At 42.1% G+C, this 26,956-nt stretch overlaps 1 protein-coding gene across 9 annotated transcripts; it reads right to left on the bottom strand.

The window, feature by feature from the left end:
- Positions 1-15,277: 15,277 nt before the first annotated feature.
- Positions 15,278-22,308, bottom strand: ING1 (inhibitor of growth family member 1). 9 transcript variants are annotated; one of them, XM_081047034.1, is made up of 3 exons: positions 20,329-20,535; positions 19,511-19,582; positions 15,290-17,841 (listed from the first exon to the last, which is right to left on the bottom strand). In XM_081047034.1, exon 3 carries the CDS (start codon positions 17,693-17,695, stop codon positions 17,138-17,140), a length of 558 nt encoding a protein of 185 aa, XP_080903160.1. In that variant the 5' UTR covers positions 17,696-17,841; positions 19,511-19,582; positions 20,329-20,535; the 3' UTR covers positions 15,290-17,137. The 9 variants fall into 9 exon arrangements, with proteins under 9 accessions (XP_080903161.1, XP_080903156.1, XP_080903160.1 ...); XM_081047036.1 differs by having other exon boundaries at positions 20,363-20,529; XM_081047033.1 differs by having other exon boundaries at positions 20,304-20,529.
- Between the last annotated feature and the right edge of the window lie 4,648 nt (positions 22,309-26,956).

The raw sequence follows: 26,956 nt of genomic DNA on the forward strand, positions 1-26,956 counted from the left end.
GGAGGCTAGAAGACAGAATTCTCATACACGTGTCTCTCAACATTACTGACATGACACCAACAGGAAGAGACATACCTTGCACCTCCAACAGGAAGTGATATTACTTTACAACCTCAGCAAGAGGAAGAAAAGATTTTTCCTTGCCCAGTAATAGTTCAGCCAATGGAAGACTTCTATAACTCAGCCAATGAAAAGTCCCACTTAGAACTATCAGTTTCCTCCATTGGACGCCTCATTTACAACAGTTCCTCCCAAGTCAATAAAAGAGCATTTTTCAGCTTTGCTTTGCTGGAGTTTCGGGGTTCGCCATTAGACTGCATGTCCTGAATTGCAATTCTCTGTAGTTCCCAAATAAACACATTTTGTTGGAGACATATCTGGCTGTCTATTTGTTTAAGGTCAACAAAATAAAAGGTCATACATATCCTCTCCCCCATATTCAAAGATATCTCTTCCCTGATCTAGAAATCCATTGCATTTAAATGTGCTCTTTGGGTAAAAAATCTACAAGTAAGACCATAAGGAAAAGACACTGAGAATGATCAGTTTTTCTGAAGGAGGGGGTTGTTGGGAAGCAAAGGAGGGATAGTGGAGTGCCTTGGTTTCACTCAGAAAGGGTAGGTGTGAATGGATACCCTCATAGTTACCAGGAAACTGGAATTCACTGCTCTGGATACTTCCTGGAAGATCTAGGTGAGAATAAGCAGGTAGGAGCCCTAGGGTTGGTCAGCTTCATAAAACTGCCCAAGACTAGGGGCTACCCATGCGACCTAGCATTAGGATGTGACACAGAAGTGGCTGAGGAAAGGAGTCTACCTTGCTACACAACAACTTGAGGTGATGAGCTTCATAAATTACAAAGTGTACTTGTTCACTTTTATTTTTATTTGGTTCTCACAATAACCCCTTTAGATTAAACATGGTAGGTGTTATTATTCATTCTGCTCATTTTCAGATTAAAACACCAAGTCCTTGGTAAGGAAACCAGCTGCGAAGTAGGGGGGATCTAGCCCAATTAGGTGATTTTGGACACCACATTGCAATTCTTTGCAGAAGGGTGACTGCCACAGAAAACCACTACCTAAGTGGATCTGGTGGGGGACTCACAGCTGGCTAGTTACAGTGCCTGCTGAGCCGGTTTTGCTGGTGCTAGAGCCCCACTGTCAGAATGTCTCACTCCTACTCAAGGGTTGAGCCCCTATGGTTGTGTCATGATAAATATCTATTGGTTGAGTGAAAATTGCATCAACTTCATTGTAGAAGGACCTAGCAAAATGGTAAGAGGAGAGTAGAAAGATTCCCAAAGATGTATTGGTGCCTTGTAGAGGTCTGCAAGGGGTAGGGGCGGAGATGTCTATGTATAGTGCCTTGAGTGGCCACATTTTCTTGTCAAATAAAACTCGGCAACATTCAAGCTGCGTTGGAAAGGCCAAAAAACGTATTTAGATATGACTTGTGTTACAAAGGCACCTGGACTAAGGAGCTGAATTTTCTTAATTTGATACAAATTTCAAACCATAAATTGCCAAAGGGCCAAGATTCCAAGACGTCTTTTTCTGTGAAACGGTAGGATGATGCCCTGAAGCAGATGCTTAGTTTTAAGAACACTTAAAAAATAATGGAGAGAGTTTCATTAACACTTTTCAGAACCCAGAATCACACTACTCTTCAAATAAAGCGAGAAACCTAGATTACCAACACTAGAATATGTAATAGAAGGGGCCATAAAATTCATTTTGAATTATGAAGTAAGTATGCATAATAAAGAAATCACATTTGTAAAATGCTGTAGTACATTTCTCACTGAAATGGCAAAGAAGAACAGAACTGGGCTTTAAAATTATTTAAACTGCCTTTTAAGTAGAAGTGGCATTTTAAAGCCTCTGGGTCTATGAAACAATTGTGTAGGCATTTATGAGGTTTTCAAATGAGCATGTGGCCAGGCAAAGCAGATAAAGGCCTCGTCCCTAAGACCTGGTAGGTAGAAAAGACCCTTGGGTTCTACAGCCACTTGGAGTCCACCTCAGTCTGCACTTCTACGATGTGATTTGAGGGAGGAGCTGCCAATTCATGCCTTTTCTCAAAATATCTCCCTCACCGCCTGCCAGGAATCTCCATCTTTACAAAACAACTCAGAAATTTTTGGCATTAGAAAACAAATTTGGAAAGACAGCAAGACTCTTATCACTGAACAAAACATTAGCAAGATAAGAGTGTGTTTGTGATTCAGATTTTCTATTCTTTAGATCTTACTTAGCAGAACTGACAGCAGATTAGGGAGCAGGGACAGTCGCTTGGTAGAATACCCATTAAAACCAGAAGCATTTTTGCTGGCGAAAAGAATCAAAGAAACCAGTGTTCTCCAAACTGTCTTCATTGTTCACCCTATCTGCCAATGTTTGAGCATACATCTCTAGTCTATGAATATTTGTAAATTACACACATGAAATAGATTAATACATATGTTATAAAACAAGAGAGCAATCTTGAAAGGATAACATAAAAAAATTATAAGTATTCTAATATTGTCTTTCTGTACTCCAATGTATAATGTGGGCAGTTCCTGCGGGTCTGCACTTCAGAGTCTACTGAAATACTAAAGGAGTTCATGAAAAATATATGCAGCCTGTATTTTAACACAAAATATAAGAAATGCATATTGAAGAAAGAGGATAGATACAAAAAAAAAGCATGCTCATGAGGGAAAGGGAATATGGTTTGGATATTTTGGTTGTGCTTTCTCTTGGTTTGTATTATATTTTACACTCACATTTCTATACAGAGACTATGGCACTTTGAGTTTGCATTTATTTAGAATGTTAAATTTCAATGTTGTTCTCGTAAGAAGAGAGCTATAGCAAAGAACAAATTAAAATACTCTAAAATATTAAGAAAGAAAGGGAGAAAAAGGTGTCATGCAGGGTCTCAGCTCCCGCTCCTCGCATTAGAACGCAGGACATGGTGAGGCCAAAAAGGAACACCCACGGAGCCATAGATAGGGGAGTCATACCACTATAGTCTCGCTGGTACCTGGGTTGGAGACACAGGAAGCAGAGCCACACGATCTGCAAACCACCGTCTGCTTTTCTGCCAACCAACCTCACTTGCCAACTGCAATCCGCCGTGCTAACTGCAATCCATGCTTGCCAGCTCAGCCACCATCCGCTGCTAGCGTAACCACAGCAGTTATATTAGTGGCCAGTGGCTCACTGGTTACAGCTGATGGCCAACTAGCCACAGCTGATGGCCATCCAATCACAGTTGATGGCCATCTACTACCCGAGTGAGCACCTTTCCACATAAGGCCGAGAGCCTGGAAACTGCTCTCTGGGACTCTGTCCCTGCAAGGGCATTGAAGCCAGCGGCACGTTCAAGTTAATTTGAAGAGTGTGAACAGGAGGCATGGTCCCCTGGTTAGGTGTCACCTTGGAAGGGTCACTGAACATACATAGTCTTGGAGAATGGTCAAGAAAAATTGAGAGTCCTTGGTGGGGGGCATTAAAATCTGAGCACACAGGGGCAATAAGAAGCCTTGTCTGTGACAGGCGGGCTGCCTGGGACACTGAATGGAGAGAATGGGTCAGATAGTGCTTCCTGACCCCTGGACCCACACCCTGCTTCCATAGCCTTACACCTCTTATCTGGTAAAAACTACTCTTCATTCAAGTTTCAACACAGCAGCCTCTTCTCCAGCGAAACCTTCCTTGGCTGCTCCAAAACACAGTGGCATTCTCTTTCCTCTGTGCTACTGCTGTGCCCAATATGTACTTCTGTGTTTATTTATTTTTACTATATTGCAATTATTAACGTTAGTCTCCGACTGGGACAACTCTGAGGAAGGAATATGCCTTCTTTGAAACCTGTGTTTGCCACAGTGCCTGACAAACACTCCATAAAAGCTGACTGAAGAGATGAATTAGGAAGAAGTGGATTGATGAGAGAATCTGATGACCATGGTGAATGTCAGTACCAATGAGGGAATGTGAAATAGCATTAGAAAGTAGCCGACGTTGCAAAATATTTATGCTGAAAATATTTTCCTAAACCTTTGCAATCTGATTCCTATAATTGTGCAATCTGTCTACAACATAAACTTCCCTGCTGTCCTATTGGATCCTATTGGATCGAATCCAGGTGATTCAAATTAAAGTACAATCAGGCAACTTCCCAGTTAATTTGACTAAAACAGAAAGTTCATGTGGATAACCAACTTCCCAAAGAATTCTATAATCCATATTGTGGTGTTTAGTTATAGCCTTAAGAGTTTTCAGAAAGGAAATTACCTTGATTATACTTAGAATTTCAAACCAATTACTTGAACTTGAAATGATTGTTTTTGGCATTCATTCAAATAATATTTCCTGTGCATACACTAATGCGTGCCAGGTCCCAGGATATAAAAATAAATCAACTGCCATTTCTAGTGTCTAGAAACTCAATGTTTAATGGGCAGAAGGGAGTTGATAAAAGACTTCTATTTCCAGCAATATGGCAGGCTACATATCCAGAACAAACCTCAAATTAAAGTGATTAATATGTTAAAAAATACTTTTAAAATGCATTGCTGAGATGGCATGAGTTTAAAAAAAAAAAAAAAAACCAGAGGCCAAAACCTAAGTGAAAGCAGAAATTCTTGTTAGTGCCAAAAATGTCTTTCTCCCCTTAGGCCAAACCTTGGAGTCTTGGTCTCCTTCCTGGAGGGCTGTGTGGGGCCCAAGGTGCAGAGTAGGTGGGGAGGAGACATAGCCTGGGTAGAGAGCTTCCTGACCTTTCTCAGGCCTCACAAAAACTGAGGAACATTGCTTGGAGGTTCTGGCCCAGAGCCGGCCCCAGGTGGAAAGTCCAGTGTAGTCCATTCTCATAAAGCTAGAATGAGAAATAAACCTGCCATGCAGAACAAGGCAGGAAAGTTGTCTTTCTCATTCTTGGTTCTGGATGAAGGGGGGAAATTTGAAAATAGAAGCCAGCTTTCATGTGTGTTTCTGGTGTGAATTGATACTAGTTGTTGTATGGTTTGAAAAACCCCAAGCTGGGATTTTACTTTAACTTGGTTTCCAGGTTGTTAGTGAGTTAGCAAAAGAAAAAGAAAATCCCCGATGGAGGAACTCACCTTCAACTGAGGCCTCAAGAATCACTCCAGGTAAAATTTTAAAGACATTAGCTGTTTCACAGTAAAAACAAGTAAATAAGTGAATAAACAAACAAACAAAACAAGGTACTACTACTGAGAAAGACAGCAAAATAAAATCCTCAAAGACTTCAGATATTAGAACTATCACACAAAGATTATAGAATAACTATGTTTAAACAAAAAGCCTCATCTCAGAAACGTTAAAATACTAAAACATTACCAAATCAAATACAGAAATGCATTAAAAGAATAATCTATCATGTCTATGAAGAATGCATTCCAACAATGCTAAGATTATTCAAAATTAGAAAATTTACAAAATTTTAAAAAAGGAGAAGATCTATGTGTAACTGCTCCCACCTCCACCCCCACTTAAAAAGAAGTATCTGACAAAATTCAACAATAATTTCTGGAAATATCAGAAACTGCAGGAGGTTTCTAGAATCTCTGTCAACATCAGAATATGAAATACTCAAAGCCTTTCCATTAGAATCAGAGCAAGATTCTGATGAAGAAAGGTAAGAAAAAGGTTCAAAGCGGGGATGCTGATTATCAGCCATGGAAATGCTCTAGAAACTGGTAGTTCTGTAATGATGATCTTTTATCTAGAACATCTCAGAGCCAGTGACAAACTTCTGGAACTAATAAGAAATTTAAGCAAGCAAGAATTGACATACAAAATTAACTGCTTTCCTACATGCAAATAATAACCAATAAAGCAAAGTCATGGAAAAATTGGTTTATGTATGGTAGCAACTAAAATACGAAATACCAGTAAGAAATATGAAGAAAACTATAAAGCTTCACGGAAAGATATAATAGCTATCATGAGTAAATAGAAATACACCATATACCTGCATGAAAAGATTAAAATAGCAAATATGTACGTATTTTTCAATTAATCTATAATAGCTGATGGAAACAAACAGAACGTTTGTCCTATTAAATATAAAAAAGATACTATAAAGCTATTGTAACAAAACCAGTAAAATATTTTTTTCAGGAATAAACAAATGAATCAGTGAAAACTAATTGAGACATCCATGCATACTCGTATATGAAAATTTAGTATATAATAAAGTTGACATTTCATATGAGAAAGTAATAGACTGTTCAATATAGAGTTGAGACAACTGACAATCTATTTCGGAAAGATATTTAGTGAGGGTTAACATACAACATTACTTTAAGTTCCAGGCACTTTTCATACTTATCTCATTTGAACTTCATATCAACACCTTGAAGTATTAATACCCATTTTACAAATGAAAACGACTGAACCTCAGAGAGAGTTAAAAAAACTGTACCCAGTTCCCATAGCTTGTAAGTACCAGAGACTGAAGCCAGGCCCTTCTGGTTTCAAGGCCCAAATTCTCCCTTTTGACCTCAAACAGACAGCGATATCTTTCTCCAGCAAAGTGGGTTTATTTGGCAACAAAGAATTGCAATTCAGGACATGCAGTCTAATGGCGAACCACTCACAAGTCCAGAGAACAAAGGAGAGGAATATTCTTTTATAGAAGAAAGGGGTAGTTCAGGAGGGCTGTTGTAAACAAAGAATCAATTGGAGGAAACTAGAAGTTCAAAGTGTAGTGGCTTTTCATTGGCTGACTTGTAACATTTTCATTGGCTGAGTGGTTGCTGGAGGAGGAGAAGATCCTCCTTCTTCCTAGAGCAGAGAAACCATATTCCTGTTGGAGATGGAAAGTACGACTCTTCCTGTTTGGGGTAATTGATGATGAATGGTAGGGCATGAGAGCTTCCCCTACAGTCCCTCCCAATTCCAATTTAAACGAGATTAATGTTGATTAAGCTTCATACCTCACACATGGCATGGCTCCTACTTGCCCATAATATTTAAGGAATTTCAATAATTCCCTACTCCAAACACCAAATAAATTCCAGATGGATAAAAGAGATTTTTTTTAATGTAAAGAATACAGGAGAATATTTTATAATCTTAGGGTGAAAAAGCTTTTCTTAAGCAAAATATTAACCTCTATAAAGAAAAATGTTCAGAGATGACAATCTCAAAATGTAAAGCTTCTTTATGACAAAAGATGCCACAAATATAAAATAACAACAACAAACTGGAAAAAATATTTGTACATAAAGTGATAAGAAAATGAATAATTTTAGAATAAATACACACCTGAAAAGTTGCAGAAAATCACTAGAAACAAGGAAAGTGAAATTATATTTAAATACGTATATTCGTATATAAAATATATAATATGTATAAAATATATTTTTTAAGTAGTTAATATAATATATAACCATATATTTTTCTTAAGATAGAAAAAAATTTATTTGGTTAATATCTAATGACAATATAGGTAATAAGTATTTTCATATACTATTGGTGGAAGTGTAAAAGGGCACAGGTGTTTTGGTCAATTTGGCAGAAAGATAAAGTGTGAAAACCTTTTCTGCTAAAATTTCATTTCTATGTATCTGTCATAAATACTCAGACACGTACATGATGTACATGAACCCTACAAAGATGTTCATCTTCGAAAGCTTTGCGATAAGGAAAAACATTGAACCGATCTAAATGTTGATCAATAGAGGAATGTTTAAATGTATTTTGGTATTTTGGCATTTTGGTATATTTATAGGACAAAATTATTTGCAGTAGTTAATTATGTTAATTAATCTTCCTGTATTGACACGGAGAGATCTCCAAGGCAAAGTGTAACATAGGAAAACAATTAGATAGTTAAAGATCAATTCATAGGGTAGGACTCCACTTAAGTGAAATGCAAAGGAAAGCAAAACTGTGTTTTTTGCATAGGTATTGTTCTGGTTATCTACTGATATGTAACAAACCATCCCCAAATAAATTTGCTAGGAATCTGCGATTTGGGCAGGGCTGGGTGGGGACGGCTCGCTCTGCACACTTGGCAATTGCCTGGCTCACTCGTGGTTAGCACTGGCTGCTCATTGCAACTCAGCTGAAAATGTAGCAGGAACACTTGTCTGGCCTTCAGAAGTGGCTGTGTCCCAAGGATGAGCATCTGTGGAGAGGAGGCATCAGTCAGGAACTGGGCCGTGTTGTCCATTTTTGCCTTGGAAGTCGCCTGGCGTCATGTCAGTTGCACTGTCCTCCTGAGGGCAGGTGGGAAGACTCATCCAGAGGCCAGAGGAGGAGAAACTAGGCCCCGCCTCTGATGGGAGGAGTGTGAGATTTGTGCTTTTAAAACTACCATAGAGAAGTGAGTATAATTTTCTAGAAAAAAAGATCTGTAGAGATAGATACCAACCATTGATAGCTGTTATCTGGGGAAGGTAAGCAGGATTGGGAAGTGGAGGTGGTCACTGATTTGGTTAGTATACACACCGCAATTGAGCCAACTTACGAACAAGTATTTGTAATTTTACTAACAATTGTCACCCCAATAAATTAAAAAAAAAAAAAAAGAACAAGTATTTATTGACTAACACAATTGGCTGTTCCAGGGGTTCATGTGGCTTCAGGTAAATGACGCCATCAGGCAACTATATTTCTCAACATTTTCCAGGCAGACTTTCTCCACGTGGTGGGATAGGCAACCCCCAGAAGCGTCAGATCTAAAGCCTCACTGCTTAGCAGCTGCAGAAGAAGAAAAAAGTAATTGTGCTGGTAGCTTCAGCAAAAAAGAAACTTCCAGGAAAGATACTTAGTGATGGCTTGGAGTACCTGTCCCTTGGCATACTCATTACTGTGGCCAGCAGGGGGAGCATTTTGAGGTGGGCAGGCCTCAGTCCCCTGCACACCTCTTCTTCAGCGACTGACTATTCTTACTGATTTCCTTTGCTTTGGCACATGGAGAATTTCATTTCTTGTGTTTGCTTTTGAGTATGCATTTAAAACTTTTTCCCTCCCACATATTTCATGCAGCATTTTTAGTATTTGGGAGCTATCTCAGTCCACCATATTAATGAGAAGTCCTTTATGGCTTCCATATATTGGTATGTTCCCTCAATGTTATCTGTTTGATTTCATTGTTTACATCTTTATTTCTAGGGATTGACCTGCTGCTTTCTCTGTACTTAAGGAATGTTGGCCTGGCTCCCTCAACTGTCAAGAATCCAAATTGCCCCATCACAGACTAGAGGAACATAATGCTCTTGGTGATGGAACAATCTTTTATCCCATGCATGCGCCAGTGTTGCGGCTTCAACAGGAAGCCAGAAATGTCATTCATTAGCTTCTCCTCTATGCTAGATATTAAAAATATATACATATATAAATAAAATTGTTATAAGAGTCATACTACAAAGTATCCTTATAGGAATAAAAGAGAAAGTAAAATTAGTAAACTCATCATGTATTTTGCTTCAAGACATTAGCCTCAGTAATTACAGTAATCCTGCCACTTTGAATTTTTGTTGGTATGATCAAATTTACTCTTCTATGGTGCATTTAGTTGTCATATATTTTTCAAAAATTAAATTGCACTGCAAATTCAGTGGCAGGATTGTAACTTCATCTAAGATTTGCACCACCCCAATATGTCCTGTCAGAGCTTAATAAATGATAATAATGCACTTACACTACATTGAACTGTCAGATCATTATTTGAAATATAGAGTAATATGAATAAACTCCACAAACTGTTTCATAATTGTCCTCGCACATTCTATTCTCTTCATGCCTTTTTACAGCTCAATCCAGTTTTCACTATTGTTAACATTCTTCAGTCTAGAAATAAGGTTTCAAAATTTGAAAAGTGAAATGTTCTTTATTAGCTTCTCACATCGAGTGACGAGCTGTGAAAAATGCCAGGGAAGTTTGTCCTTATGTATTAGTACTGCCAACTAACTGATATTTTCTGGCAGATCTTTGTGCCCTGAAAATATTTGTGAGTCACTTTTAATTTTTCATGTTTATGGAGCAGATCAATGATGTAAAGAATCAAAAATATTTTAAAAATCACATATATTGACCATGCAGTAATTAAAATCCTCACCACCACTTTTTACTTACCTTAAAATGCAAAAGTTAATTTTTATTCCCTGAGTACACCCCAAGTAATGGGGAAAGAATGAGGCCAGATCCAATCTGGTTGCCATGGTGGCAGTATAACTATCCATTCTAAACATGGCACCTATCAGGGCAAGGATTTTTAAAATGGAAAGGTTTACTTTAAACACAGTACCTGACTGTCCAAACCAGACATGTAGTAACTCAGCGTCTAGCATGCCATCTTCCCCCTGGCCATAACTGATGCCAACTTCGTCTGTTTCCACCTAGGCCAAACTGTTTCCCAAGTCATGTCTGTGGTGCGGAGAGAAAGCTATGTTGTCTGTCCTCACTGCTGCTCAGGTTCTGGACTTTCTCTTATCTTTTCCATCTGTGCTGAAGTCGTAGTCAATTACCGGTACTTGCAGCCAAAAGATGCTTAAATACAATAGAGGAAACATAAATATTTATCAAGCAATTTCTTATGCAAAATGAATAAACTTGGAAGAGAGCGAACGATTTCTAAACATCTTTATAAATGGATAAATTGTTAATAAACCCTATGAACAATTATTTATATTTGCTTTTATATTAGAAAATTAATTTTATAATAAAAAATATTGAATCGATTGGGTGATCAAAATCTAACCAAATTCAATTTCTCAAATAGTAATCATTTAGAAATATTTCATTTCTAATGGCTTATACAGTTATCCTAAAAATATTTCCTTCACACAAATCAATTCAAAATTTCACTTTATGTGTAATTTGGAGGTTAGAAAACAAAAGTCTTGTGTTTCTATGTCAATTCTTAGATTATTTACTCAACACGTTATTGAAAGCCTATGGTTTTCCATGAAGAGTTATGCTGCCTAATGCCTGCATAAATGAGACCAGGCCTACACGTGAAACAGCAGGGTGACAGGCTCTGCCCTGGAGCAACGGTACTTGAACTTGGCCTAAGAGCCCCACCACTAACTTGCTGAGCAACTTCATCATTCTGGGCCTCAGTTTCCTCAACTACACATGTAAGGGGCTGAACTAATTTTCTGTTTCCTCAAATTCAATCCAAGAGGTAAGTCAACACGAAGTTTACTAGAGTCTGATTGCTGCTGCAAGTAAAAACTCTATTTCTTTACTTAGTTCTGTGTTCTACAAAGAGACAACTGCAGACTTACTGCTCACGCAGAATCAGAGGAAGTTACCACCTTATTCTAAGACTGGACTTGACTCCAGCTGTATGGAATCTCAATTCTATTTTTCAGAATACACCTGTTAATTAGAATAATCAACAACTGACCAAAAATATTACTCAAATCATTATTTGTACATTCAGCATAGATACAGTACTGTCACACGTTAGCTGGGTTGGTCCTCCTGCCTGTGAGATACGCATTATCACTGGCCTTATTTTGCTTGAGGACGCTGGGCTGAGAAAAGTGGCTTCCCCGAGGGTAGACTGTACATAGCAAAGTAGTCCCGATTCAAACCTTCTGACTTCAAATCTCATGCTAATTTTAGGACAGCGCTCAGCTCCTGGTAAATTGCTTAAAACCTTCTGGGTTAATCACAATCCTTGAATTTACTACAGGGGAAGACAAGAAACATGCTATGACAATGCATTTGTTTACCTGGAGGAAAAGCAGATACATAGGTTATGTATATTCAATGGCACAGGTCCTTTTTTCAGGTATAAAGCCCAGCAATGAAGCCTTGAGATTCCGATTACCTGGGCTCCTATTTCAGCTCAACTCCATGAGTTTCTTATATCTTTCAATTTGCTGTTATAAATTGACGGTAATGCCCGACTACACAGAGCAGTAGGACAGAGACAAGATCGCTGTAGACACTTAGCTCTGCCCCTGGTATCAATCAATATGGGCCAACGTTGCCAGGTCCTGACCACTAGGTGGGTCTCCTGGTGCAGCAGGTTGGTGGTAAGATACAGGTTTTGCAGCCAAGCGTGGGGTGCGTGTCCTTTTTTAATCAGGTCCCCTCACCTGGGTCTTACCATCCTCACCAGGAACACTAACCTCTTCATGGCAGGGTTGTTTTAAAGATTTAACATAAAGTGTACAAGGAACCTAGCACAGTACTAGTATAGGGCAGACAAGGGTGGCGCTCTTTCTGTATGTCCGTGATGTTGAGTAACTTTAAGTTGACTTGCTTAAACAAAAGCATTTTCTTGTTTAATAGAAACACTCTGGTTTAACAAAGTACTGAATGGTACAACTCAAGATTTCACCTATTGCTGTTTGCACGGACTTTTTAAGTTGGGATTTTAAATTGAGAAAGTATCAACCCTATCCTTATGAACAAAATCAGATAAACCAAGTTTTGAGGCAAGAGAAATGACGTAATGTTTTTCTTTATTCCAGTTAAAACTATCTATTTGTTGTCATCCTTTTTGGGGGGTGACGGGACACAGTACACTAATTGTTTAGTTTAAATATTCTAAAACAAAGCCTTCACACAAACCTCAAGAGGCTACCTTGATTCACAACATAACTCTTTCTCACTGCTATCTTCCCAAGCTCTCCATATACAGGTAGCCTGAGAGCATGAGAACATGAGTGCCTCAAGAAAAGCAGTAATTAACTATCAATTCCTCCAGCTTAAACAACGCCAAAAGTCTACCATCCAAATTGCCTAAAACCACCCCAAGATTAAAGAGGAATGAATTACAAGCTAAGAGAGGGAGACAGAAATATCCATAAAATCTTGTTCTATACATGCCAGTGATTACAAAGAATCATAAATTTATCTGAAACAATGGAGAAAAGCTAGCTCTTCTGCAAAAGTACTGCCTTTAAAAGTGCAGGGACGAAAAGTTAATAATTTTGCATAATGAAAGGTTTAACATCTTAGTACATTTTACCTGGAACATTGTATGAACATGACACAAAAGGGTATTTTAGGGCCGGCCCGGTGTCTCAGGTGGTTGGAACTCTGTGCTCTTAACTCCGAAGGCTGCCGGTTCGATTCCCACATGGGCCAGGGGGCTCTCAACCACAACGTTGCCGGTTCAACTCCTCGAGTCCCTCAAGCGATGATGGGCAGCGCCCCCTGCAACTAAGATTGAACACAGCACCTTGAGCTGAGCTGCCACTGAGCTTCCAGATGGCTCAGTTGGTTGGAGCACATTCTCTCAACCACAAGGTTGCCGGTTCGAGTACCGCAAGGGACGGTGGGCTGCGCTCCCTGCAACTAGCAATGGCAACTGGACCTGAAGCTGAGCTGCACCCTCCACAACTAAGACCGAAAGGACAATAACTTGAAGCTGAACGGCACCCTCCACAACTAAGACCGAAAGGACAATAACTTGAAGCTGAACGGCACCCTCCACAACTAAGATTGAAAGGATAACTTGACTTGGAAAAAAGTCCTGGAAGTACACACTGTTCCCCAATAAAGTCCTGTTCCCCTTCCCCAATAAAATCTTTTTTTAAAAAAGGGTATTTTAGGTAAATACCTCTTCCTTCTAAAACAAGTATATGGTAATAATAAAATGGCTTTTAATTTGGTGAATGCTGTCTTACTTCCCCACTTGCAACCACTGGTAGTCTGGAGTACTGAAATGACCACACCACCGTGTCCAAGACACTGGAAGTCATGTCTGTGTGGGTGGCCAGTGGGTCCTGTCATTGTGGTGTGTTTCCCCGAAAATAAGACCTAGCTGGACAATCAGCTTTAATGCGTCTTTTGGAGCAAACATTAATATAAGATCCGGTCATATTATATTATGTTGTAAATTATATTAATTATATAGACCTGGTCTTATATCAAAATAATACCGGGTCTTACATTAATGTTTCCTCCAAAAGACGCATTAGAGCTGATGGTCCGGCTGGGTCTTTTTTCCGGGGAAACATGGTAACTTTCTCAGGCCCCGGAGTACACCTCCTCCGAGCCCCTTGCCCAAGGAACACCATGCCATGGCTGCTCAGTACACACTAGTTAATTGAATGAACCAAGTTCCTTTAGTTCAGTTTGAAAGAAAGTATTATGTTCTAATAGAAACATTTCAGACCCTTTATGTGAACTGTAGTAACTTGGTTATTAAACATAAGAAACTGGTGGTTGCCAGAGGCAGGAGGTTGGGGTGAAGGTCAAAATGTACACATTTCCATGTATAAGCCATGAGGATGTCATGTACAGCATGGTGACTATAATTACCACTACTGTATTGCATATTTGAAAGTTGCTAAAAGAGTTGAATCTTCAAAGTCCACATCACAAGGTTTAAACAAATTTTTTGTAGTTATGTATGGTGACGAATGTTAACCAGATTTGTGATCATTTCACAATACATACAATGCTGAATCATGTTGTACACCTGAAACTAATAAAATATTGTATATTATACTTCAATTAAAAAAATTAATGAAAAAATGTGTTCTACATTACATAGCTTTTCACTAATCTATTTTAAAAAAGAATTCAGTCCAGGGGCAGCCGGTTAGCTCAGGTTAGAATGCAGTGCTCTTAACAAGGTTGCTGGTTCCATCCCACACGGGCCACTGTGAGCTGCGCCCTCCTCAACTAGACTGAAACAACTACTTGACTTGGAGCTGATGGGTCCTGGAAAAACACTTAAAAAATTTTTTTTTCAGTCCCATTTTGAGCACTCCCCCACGGTTACCTGGATCTATTGTATCTAATCATGATCTAAAGCCTAAATCTTGACATTCTAAGTACTTATTTTTCTTACTGTCCAAGGGAATTAAAAGTAATTTAAAAGACTGCCAAATCCAACACAATCTGCCTCTATAACGTTCCACATTTTTCAAAGAAAAAACGTCAAGCCATTTGTCCTTATTGGAAACTTCATTAAAGGTGAGGCAAATATTTCCAGCATTTGATAAGCAACATCCCCGTCTCTTACTTCACTTATTTCTCAGAACCACCTTCCACGAAACAGGTATTTTAAAAGTGAAAAACCATGGATCAAGAGTTAAGCAAACTTATTTAAGATCAAACCTCTAAGGGACAACGCTGGGTTCAAATACACCAAGGTTTGGCCTCTGTGCTTCTATCTTCCACAGCGGTATACACCAAAACTGAGTATGACGAAACCCAGTATTAACAACTGTGTTTTATTTCACCTTCACTCCCGTAACTGAATTTTCATTAACTCTAATTAAAATAAAAGTAAAAAACTAGCAAGTTTTATGTAAGCAAAAATTCTTTTAAACTACTTTGTCTTTGGATTATTATCAAGTATTTTATTTAACTTATTTTCACATAGTAAACTTTATTATTTGCCTAGGTAAATCTTATTCAATTTCAACACTCAAGATTTTTAAATGTTTGAGTTTTGCTAGAAAGTAAATGTCTATTCATAGGTATTGATATGCAAAAAGCTCACATTTTAATGTAAGATCAAGTACAACTTAGATTTCTCTACCAAACAGCCTCTGTAAGGAAATTCACTGTAGAACAGGGATTTATGTCTGGCACAAAGTTCTCAATAATTGTTTATCAAATGAAGTAAACAATCAAAAACAATGTACTGTTTTACTCATAATAAACAAATGCCATGTAGATCCTTAGATGCTACAGTGGTTACTCCATTCTTCCTTGTGGCAGCTTCATAGAGAATGTAAACTAATTCTCGGCAGTGTATAGTTAGTGAACCATGTATCACTTAGAAACGGAAATTCTGTTGACCCTCTCAATATGCAGGCAGTTAAGGACACAGATTATCATGCAAGAAGTCAGTCTAAATCAGAGGTCAGCCAACTTCTGCACAGGGCCAGAAAATGAATAATTTCAGCTTTGTGGGTCATATGGTCTCTGTCGCAATCACCCTACCATTGTACAAAAACAGCCAGACAATGCGTAAGTGAATGAGCATGGTTGTGTGCCAATAAAACTTTATTTATGGACACTAAAATTTGAATTTCATATAATCTTCATGTGTCACAAAATAGGACTCTTGGTTTTTTAACCGTTTAACAGTGTAGATAATTCTTGGCTCACAGGCTACACAAAAACAGGTGGGGGGCTGGATTTGGCCTGTGGCAATAATTTTCCAACCCCTGGTTTAACTATATATTGTTTTGACATTGATTTGCTGGCAATTAGGTAACTTCCTCATTAAGTGAGAATAATACAAAATTTGCTTAAGGCTTTGTCTAAACTGCTGGTGTACAAATTTTTAAGACAAAAATTTTTAAATCATTTATGTCAAAATTAAATATACCGCTAGAGGAACTGGCTAAATTTCATTTATTTCTCGATGTTGTATCTGTACAGCTCTCATGCACACAGTAGAAAACACACCTTGGTTTCACAATGGCATCTGGCTGCACTTCTGATTACAATACATCAAGTCCAAGATCACTTGGAAATGTACATTTATACACCTTATGTAAATTAATACGGCTACATTAGGATGTGTGATAGCAAAAGCATGATTTGAAATTCCATGACTAGACCACTTCTGTTCGATTGAATAAAAAGTGTACCCAATCATTCAAAAAATGGCTGGGGAATAGGACAGTACATAAAATGTTTGTCATGTAAAATTTAACCATTTACCTTTTTAAAAAATAATCTTCAAATTTTAAACCTTTTTATTGAATTGTTATATGGATATACATTATTATACCTAGAAAACAAATTTGCTATGGGCTGTATTTTTAGCAACTTGGCTAATATTTAAAAAATTAGTTCATGGAATAATAACATTATTTTTATTAAAACAGTAGCTAAACAAAATTGTTTCTCTCCACATTTTAATGTTAGGTTGCTTCTAAGTCAACTCTCTCAGCCAAAAAAAAAACAACAAAAAAAAAATCAGTCTGAGACTTGAGTGTTTAATTCAAACCTATATTTGTAATTTCTAAAATGTTGATCCACAGACCACTTTCTTATTACACATGTGTACCAATGAAAACAAAAGGCAAAGAGAATCACTGCCATCCCTACAAAAGGAATGGCTCCTTTTCTAACATTCTTTAAAAATATACATCGTACAGTCCCCGTGCCTCACCAAAGGTGGTGATGTAATAAATACACTGGCTTAGTTCTCCTCACTGCTCAGCGACGTCCACCAACTACCTGTTGTAAGCCCTCTCCTTTTTGGATTTCTCCAGGGCTTTGTCCATGGTTTTCTCATTCTCCCCTCGACATTTGGGACAGTACCATTTGCCCTTTGGTTTATGATTCAGTCCTACACAGGAGAAGTGGAACCACTCGATTGGGCACTCATCATTGTCACAGCCGATCATTTCTCCATAGGAGACCTGATTGCACAGACAGTACGTTGGCTCGTTCGGGTCGATGGGAAGGTCTGCGGGAGATGCTTCCCTCTCTGCTTTGGCCTTGGAGCGTTTCTTCTTCTTAGAGGCCTTTGCTTTCTTCTCCTTAGGCGTTCCTGAGGTGATGTCATCATGGTCGTGATTATTAGCTGCATTCTCCCGATTCTCGTTGTTGCGCTGTCGCCGGGACCTCTTGTTATTGGGCTTTTCTGCCTGTGTGATTGTCTCGTTCTTGGACTTATCCTGGCCAGCTTTGCCGCTGTGGCCAGTGGTATCATTGACCTCTTGCTGTGCCTCAAAGAGTTCCACGTGGCTGTCCACCTGCCTGGTCCGGTTCTCCACCAACTCCACCATCTGACTCACAATCTGGATCTTCTCATCGCCCAGCTCCTGGCTCCGAATCAGGGCTCTCTGAATGCAGTGCAACACTCTCCTCTTCTGGGTACCATCCGTCTCACGTTTAAATTTCTCGTAATACTCATCCAGTTCCTTCAGGATTTCTGCAAAGGAAAAAATAAGCATCACACCCATGCTATAAACACTACTGAACCTTTTATATAATTCTCTAGTCTATGAAAAAGTAATTGAAAAGGACAGAAATGATCAAGGCAAGCCTTTGTAGTATAAAAATCGTATAACTTGTATGCCTTTCCAGCAGACTTTTTTTGTTGAAAAAAATCCCTGGAACTAAATACGAATGCCAACACAATTCTCATTTAGCAAAGTGCCACTCAAAGCTCCCCAAGGGATTTCATGTGCGTTCGGCATCATGAGTCACAAATACTCCTGGGATGGACAATTAAGGGTAAAAGTTCAAACTTAGGTGAAGTACCGAGACCCAAACTTTTATTTTCAATAAAATTAATGAATATGTCCTACATTTCCATTGTTTTCATTCAAATATTTTTCTATAATAATTCAAATGACTTTATTCTCTTAATTTTAATGTACTAATGTCTAGAATACCCTATGAAATTGCAGAATGTATATAAACACTACCTATGACCTAGAGCCTCACTTTATCAGCCACATCATTTTCATTGCAGAATGTTATACCTCTGTATTCCTGGAAACAAGAATGGTTTGTCTCAATAAGCCAGACAACCTAGCCTTGCTTTAAAACAAAGGTGGCAGATTTTGCTTTTGCGTTTACTTCTTAAGACAGTAACATATTTATATCTATAGAAGTCAACAGATTGTAAAGCATTATTAAAAAAATAAATTAAAACTCAATACTAAATTTGAACCTTCTTGGATAGGTTAGAAGACAGTGTATGTGATTTTAAAATGTAATTTGGCAAATGTAATTAGGTAATTTTTCAAGAAACAAAAGCTGTTAAATAATGTGACTGAAATAAGGAAAGTAAATATTCTTTCCAAGAGGCTAAATACACAGAAATTCCAGAGTTATTTTCCCCAAACAGTCACCATTAAATTAAACAGTATCAGACTTTTCTCCTGAAACCCTTTTGTAGTCTCCCAAAATAGGCAATTCCTCTCTCCAATTAGGAAGAGTGTGTGGGGACATGGGGAGGAAAGGGCATAAAATGTGGCCATCACCCCTTCCAGATCTTATCTCCGAACTGTAAACCTAACGCTGGAGTAAACATATACACTTAAACCAACACTGAAGCTTACTTAAATGGTAAGTATTATTTTCCAGGCTATATTCTTTAACTAAAGATAGCTCTGAAGACATTTCCTAGAGGAACAATGTAGACTGTCTCCCACCAGAAAGGAGGAATGCCAGTTTCATAGTCTCTTTGAGTAATTAATGCTGAAAATAAATAGCTTTGCTCAACTTAATCCAAGTTCTATTCCATAGATGGTTAAAATGAGTTTCTGCCATTTACTTTTAAACGAATTGCACATTACAAAAGCATCATTTGGTTGAATAAATAACCAAAACTCTAAAGGCAATTTCCGCACTTCACAGAAAAGAGAACAATTCGGCCATACAGCTAATTTAAAATCTAATAAATGTGACTTCTTTTATATCACAAGCAAGCTCACATCCACGTGAAGCCCCACTCCTGGGGAAGAAACACCTCATCACGAAATTACCAAGAAGTAATTCTGTTACCTTCACAACGGCATGTACTTGTTAGACATCCCAAGCAAACAGGAATAACTAGGGAGGCTAACTAGGGAGGCCCCGGGCCAGGATACCTGCTTCTCCCGCTCCATCAACTCAAACTGCCGGGGACCCTCTCTTCTAAACCTGCTCCACAGCCAACGTTCCTGTGGGAAAGCAACGGCACCGTGGGAAAAACTTAAGGACTAAATGAGATCGCAGCAAAATTTAATTTGCTCTTACTTAAAAATGCATTTTAGTTTTACATGAGGGTTGCACTGAAGTTTTTTTTTATGAAGCGGACTTCCACAGTGGATGGGTAGTTAAAAAATAATTAAAAATAACCTAACATACCATTTAAAAGTGCCAAACTAATCATAACCCATCCTTATGAATTACGCTCCAACTGACGCATACTAAACAAAAGACTGTTAACCAAGTTTGACTTGCCACAGAGCTCTTTAAAAATAAAAGCTCCATTTTTTCATTAGTATGCTGTACACCTCTACATTTACAGTGTGTCCCCACCAAATGAGTTACGACTACTGTGACTTATGTTTCAGGCTTGGCGGCTCGCTCAACGGGCACTGACTTCGGTACGCGCCGGGGACAGGGTGGGATGGGTTGTCTCTCCGGAGCCGAGCACACACCGCGGCGTGTACGGAAGGTACTTGGGTTCTCAACAGCAAAACAAGCTTCTTCACAGTGATGCAGGAGTATACGCCGAGGGGTACAGGGACGTGGACGTTTGAAAATGTTAAAGATAAAACTTTTTTTTTGTCATCTAGAAATTTCCCCAAAGTGCTAACGAACAGTACCGGAGATGACGAATTCCACAAAGACTGGGAGACCTTTAAATCCCCCCCCCCGCTTTAACCGTCACACTACCCGAGCTATATCCCTGGGCACCGACCACCGAGAGGAGTACGCGGCTTCGGGTCACTCACGCCTCCCTAGCTCCTTGCGGCCGCTGGCCTGCTCGGCAGGGTCGCTGACGCCAAGGTGTGAGACCTGAGCTGCCTCCTCCGTAGTGCCTGTAAGTGTGACTCGCTCGGCTCGAACCCGGCACCGGGGACTCCATTGCTCCGCGGCCGGATGTAGCCCGGCTCGGGCTGAGTAGGGGGCGGAGCCCGGCCCCCGACCAATGGGGACGCGGCCAGTGGGCGTTGCGCCCCCGCCTCGGGAACCACCGCCTATGGGGGTCGCCGGGCCGGAGGGCGGAGGCCAGGCGGGACGCCAATCACAGAGCAGGGCAGGGGAACACGGCCCACCCCGCAGCCTCAATAGCCAATCCAAGGCCGGAAGCCGGGCGACCCGAAGACATTCAAATTAACTCGACCTCCTCCCTCCTCCCCGCCCCTCTACGAAAGAGAAAAAAGAAGGCCGCGGAAACAGAGACTCGTGCCAGTCACTGCGCAAGGCCCGCCCTCATCCGGCCCAGCAACCTATGGCTCAGCCGCGGACTGATAAGGACATTCCAGGGGGACGCCACAGCCAATTACAAGGAGGCCGAAGAGGGACGTTCGCGATATGCTAATGAGCCTCCTATAAATGTCGCTGCGAAACCGAGTCTCGGGCAGAGCGCGCAGGGGCGCCTTACCGGGGGGAAGTCCTTGTACATTTCGCGGCGAGCGGTGGCTTTCCACCTCCCCCCACTCTTCCGTTTCCCTGCTGCGCAGCCCTGTAAACATTAGTAAACTCTGAGTGACGACCTACGTTCCAAACAGAGCCCCCAATGCCGTGCCTGACCTAGCAGGAAAGTTTCCCCAACAGCCAACAATTCCCAGTGGACGCGAACCCTCCGCTTCTCTCCGGCACTCTGGGAGGCCGAGGCTGCAGAGAACGACCCACAGGTCCTCTACCCTGCCATGTTACTCTCCAAGCCCACAGTCTTTGCACAAGCCCCCTGAGCGCAGCACAGATGGGCGACTTCCTCGCCCCATCCTTCCCTCCCTTTTCGTCCCCTTCCCCACCGCACGCATGGAATAAAGCCCTGCCCCTTCGCAAACTACACCCGGCCGCGTCGCCCCTCACTAGGTGTTCAGCGCTGCCGGAGGGCCGGGAGCTGGGTGGGGGCGACCGAGGATACACCGCGCGTAGTATACCGACCCTGGACTTTATATAACACTCAGATTCGGGACTGGGTGGGGGTGGCTCCGGGGATGGCGAGCAGGGCCGGGGGACTTCTCGCCCGCAGCGCCCTCCCAACAGCACTGCGCGCAGCCCGGTCCCCTACGCCCCTCAGCCCTAGCGACCGCAGCACATCTCCTTCGGCGCAGCCTGAGCCCCTGCGCCCCCTCCCCCGCAGCACCCCGCCTCGTCACTTCACTACAAAGAGCGCTTTGCTCGCGCAGCCTGGCATTGAGACCTCTCGTTTCTCCTTCCTCCTCCGTGTCCGGGCTTCGCGCACAAGGACCTTGGCGAATCAAAGACGATCCAGACCTTTTGTTCCTGCCGGGCGAGAGCCGCCTCCGCGGGCCCACGGCTCCCCGGGCGGAGAACAGGACGGCCCGCGGCCCCGCGGCGCGCCGCGACCGGCGGGGATGGAGCAGCCGCCCCCGCCCATCCATCCCGCCGTACCTTGGTATTTCGCGTCGATCTCCCGCATTAGCGAGACGTTTCTCTGTAGGTCGAAAGGCAGAGACTCGATGGAGTCCAGGTAGTCTTCCACATAGTTCACCAGGTGGATCTGCTCCCCGTTGGCAGGGCTCAACATGGTTCATCAAGGTCCCCGGCGACTCGGCGCGGCTTTCCGCTTCCTCCAGCCCCCGCCCCCTCGGAGCCCAGCGCTGCAAAATGCAAAGCTCCCGCCCGCCGGCGCCCCCCCTCCGGCCAGCCCCGCGCCGCTACATCTGCGAGCCGCACCGCCTGGGCCCCGGGACCGGGCGCGGGCGGGCCGGGCCAGCGCTCGGCGGCCTTGGGCGCGGGCCGGGCGCGCGGGCGCGCACCCCGGCGCAGGGGCCGGGGCCGGGCCGAGCGAGCGCGGGAAGGGACGCGCGCCGCCCGCCGCGCCGCACTTGTCCAACGTGGAAAACCTAAATACCAGTTTCAAACACTTGGGAAACATTCGGCCCCCCGCACAGCGCATGCGCCCGCCCCCCCCACTACCCCCTCCTCGCGGGCCCCGCCCCCGCCGCATTCACGCCCCTCACCGGCCCGGACGCGCGGGGGTGTGGCTTTGTCTGTCACTTTTGCCGGGGCGGGGGTCGCGAGGACAGGGGGCCGCAGGCGAGGCGCAAACTTTACTGGGAGTTTCGCACTTGGAGGCAGAGCCTGTCTGGCGGCAATGCATACCCACTGGGGGAGTGGCAGCCAGACCCGCCCAATACCCAGCAGGAGCTGACCCCGCCGCGGTAACCGCCGCCTCGAGAACATCGCACGCCCGGGCCGCCACCTCCCTCTCCCCACTCAGCCCTTTAGTCTCCCGTGCCCGCCGCACAGCGAGGGTATAAGTAGGTTCCGGAACAAACTGGCAACCCTAGGAGCCAATCGACTGCGGCGTTCACTTCAGTGGCCCAATCAAGAGGAAGAAAAGGCGGGACGAGGTCGGATAACTCCTCCAGGGCTCTTACTACTGTACAATACTAGAAACCCGCGTCCAGTGGAGGGGTGGAGGAAGACGGCCAGCCGAGCAGGGCGGAAGTGGTGGCGCATGCGCACTAGTACGGTCGGGGCGGCAGCCGGTCCGCGCGGAAGACCTACCATTCGTCGGCCGGACTACCACTCCCAGCAGCCACGGCGGCTCGCGCGCCTGCGCGTTCCTCACTGCCCGCCCTTTGTGTTGCTGGCTGGAGCCCAATGCCCAGCGGCTTAGAGACAAAGGGGCCCAAGAGCAGAGCTGCTTCCGGGCCGGGTCCCCACTGAGGGCAGCTGACCCCGACCCCTTCCCGCCTGTGCTCTGGAATCTACTCACAGACCGCTCCCTCACTTTGAAAGACCACCGAAACCGGGGTCTCGGCCCCTCCCCTTCCCCGGGGTTCCAATCCCCACCCCAAACTTCCGAATTTGGGGCTTTCTGAAATATGCCCCTGCATAGACGATCCCGTTGCCTGGACGACGGGCCAGCGGCAGGCCCGCCTCTTCCGTCAGAGACCCCGCCCCGTGGGCGTGACCACCCTCCACCTTTGTCCGCGGGGTTGGGGCCTGTGCTGCAGCGCGATTTTCCTGACCGCGATCGTCCTGCATGGTCACCTCTTTTTCGCACCCACTCTGCTCTGCTGTTTGCTCTGTATTTTCTTCCCCGAGGTGGGCAAACGCCGTGTCGATGTCTCAAACCCTGTAAATTAGCTTGACCCCCAGCCTCCTGACGTCTCTACCGACTCCGTGCCAGCGCAGTGCTCCGCTTTTGCTCCCCCCTTACTAATTCAGAGGGTTTCAGCCTTAACTCCGGGATTGCCCTGTTACCGTAAAGGCACACCATTTAAACACAAAGCTATGACACTGTAGTTCAAACGGGCGCGTGTTCTGGTACTGAGAGACGGAATGGTCGACCAAACAATATCGTGACAGCCAAGGCCATTGGGAATTTTAAAAATTACCGTATGTAATCCAGTAATATTTCGGGCCAATCCACTTTTTATAAAGTAAATTACTATCCACGCTGGTGCCCTTCAAAGCGATCTGTAGGGCATCTTGTGATATGAATGTCAGTACAACAAATGAGACTAAACGGAGCTGTCTTTCGAAATGGATTGTTCACATTGGAACATAATTTACCACGGTGATAAACGAATAATATTTACACTTCGAAGTAAATGTGTTTGATCTTCACTCTTACACTCTACAACCCCACCTCAAGAGGACGTTCACTGATATTTGGAAAAATGGGTGTTTTGCTTATAGATTCACACATCTTCCAGTCTTGGCCCAATTAAAAGCAAATCATGAGTAAAATTTAATTTCATGCAATAAGTTTATTGGCCACTGGTCTGCACAGAAGATTAATAATATGACGTGGAACCGGAGATGTTACATGAAATAAAATAGAAAGTAGGAAGTTGAATAAGAAAAAGTATACATTTTCCTCTATGAGCATGTAAGAAGTTTTAAAGTTCAATAGCAAGAAAGTTCTTTTACTGCTTGCGCTCATTGGCTCTAGAATGAGTAGTGTTTATCTGAACTTAAGAATGAAGGTTAGAAATCATTTACCCCTTCAGAGATAATCAAGCTGGAGTTTGACCTAGCTTATCTTTTTCAAAAATCACAATACTATCTGAATGATTCCTCTCGTGTTTTCATGGACTTCACAGACATGTAAAACAAAGGCATCTTATTCAACAAGAAATGTTTTAATGAGTGCCTACCATGTGCTAGCTATTGTTCTATGTTCTGGGGGATACAGTAGTAAATAATGAGCTTACATTCTATACAACATTTATTTACCCCTTGGGCTAAGAAGTCAGAAAATATTTTATCTATTAGCTTTACAAAGTTCTTAAAGTATATACCAATGATTTCATTGGTTTTCTGAACAAGGTTAGAAGACCAATAGCTAAAACAATTAACTGTGGTTATGCATTTGAAATATAACACTAAGGAAAAGTTTGATTTTGAAGATACATTGAAGAACCTTGGTTGTTTCAGTTTTGTTCTTTGGAGTGTGTTGCAAAAATTGATATTACATCTTTTCTAAAATATTTTTAGTTTAACTGAAGATGCGCAAACTGAAAGGAATGAAAGATAACAGATAACATACAATTCTTTATATTTTGAAGTGCTTAAAAAATAACATATTCATTTCAAACTTGAATGCCCTCAACAATATGCTACCTTATCTCCTCTACTTTGAATTTACAAGATTTTGCCTTGAAAGAAAACGCAATACTGAGAACTACATCTTTTTGTTGTTGTCATTGAGGACTCAGAAATGACATTCATGATATTTTGGAATCATTCATTTTAATACACTTCCTTGTTCTGTCTTAATCAGTTCAAATTAACAGGATTCTTTTTTTGTATATATTAGTAAATCTTCCCAGTCACTTTTACTGCAAAAGGAATCATATTTTTAAGCATTAAATAATGGGTTATGTTTATCATTGTTTTCATTCCCGAAACACTTAAGGTAGAATTGCCGCCATTCAAGGGCTGACCACATTACATGACCAGTTTTCTGAAGACAGAAGATACCATTGTTAATTTAAAAGTCATGATTTTCTATGGCCAATTCCAACATTGCAGCTATTCAGATTCCTGTGTAGGATTTGGTCTTCAGTGTTACGAAATATGTTTTCAAAACTAGCTTTTTCCTTAAATTACTTATGTTCTTACAGATTGCAATCAAGCCTTTAATTCACTTTCTTATTTTACTGATACATCTAATAACTAGATTAGAAAGCTTCCTCTATCAAATATTTTACTGCCCAAATTTCCTCCCTTATGCACAACAGGTGGATTTCATCAGAGATTAATCCAACCGCCCTTTCTTTAATTTAGTGTAGGTACAGTTTGAGATTCAAAAGAATTTACAATCTAAAGTGGTCAGGGAGGGAAATACACACATTGTACTAGAAGCAACAATTACAAAATAACATCAAGATAAGTATGCAGGCAAGGACAAAAGGACAATACTCCAGTAGAACTTTGAGTTGATTATGTACTGCTTAGTTTTGATGTAGAGGTCTCTTAATTCTCAACAAAAGGATTCAACATTTTAGAGTTATGCATTAGAACATCGTTTACATTTAGGCTACAGTTTAGCTTGAAACAGAATTGCAGAGTTGGAATCCAAGAATCTTCCCCCATTTTTTAAAAATGCTCTGGGAACATACTGCTTTGTCTCTACTTAAGCATTTGCTTTTCAATATAACCACCAAAACAAACCAAAAATAGAAGCGAGGAACCTCTGTGCTCTTTTGAGGATTGCAAAAGCAAAGATTTTTACTTTACTTTTTTTGAAACCCTGTTTTGCAAGATATCAATAGGGACACGTTTGTGGAGATAATTTGAAAGTAACTTCAAGTGAATCTACCTTTAAAAAGTCCCATAGAAACCGCAATTCAGAATGTTTTTGTTAAGAGACTAAATGATAGAACTTTTAACCTTAAATGAATCTCAAGCACACATTTTCTACTTCATGTACTTGGTGAATGGGTGCTTTCCTAGCTTTGGTCTTTTCTCGGGAGACTGAGAGAGGGTGTGCGTTAGGATGCAAGCATGCTCTGGATGTGTGCGTGTGCTGAGGTGCAAACATGCTTCGCGAGCAGTCGAGTAACCGGCGGCAGGTGCCCACGCCATCCCCCGCGGCCTCCCCTTCCCCGCCTCCTCCCCTCTCCCCCTCCCCCCCTTCGCCCAGGCGGACGCCCACAGGCCTGACAGAGGCGGGGCCGCCGCTTCCCTACTGCTGTTTCCGGGAAGGCCGAGGTCGGAGCAGGTCCTCTTCCGGGGTGGGCGGGAGCGGGGCGGGTCCTTTTCCGGGGTGGGGAAGCAGGGAGGCTATCGCTCAGAGTGGGCGGGGCCTGGTCGGTCACCCTCCCGGGTGGGCGGGGGCCACGTGGGTTGTTTTCCGTGGTGGGCGGGGCTGGCCCTCCTAGGGTAGGCGG

Source organism: Rhinolophus hipposideros, assembly GCF_964194185.1.
Source record: "Rhinolophus hipposideros genome assembly, chromosome: 4".
Lineage (NCBI taxonomy): Eukaryota > Metazoa > Chordata > Mammalia > Chiroptera > Rhinolophidae > Rhinolophus > Rhinolophus hipposideros.

Excerpts from the sequence above, each read along its gene's own strand:
- ING1 (XM_081047030.1), bottom strand. The coding sequence starts at position 22,131 with ATGTTGAGCCCTGCCAACGGGGAGCAGATCCACCTGGTGAACTATGTG. Across the intron at positions 17,842-21,995 it reads GATCGACGCGAAATACCAAG|AAATCCTGAAGGAACTGGAT; the intron begins GTACGGCGGGAT and ends TTTCCTTTGCAG.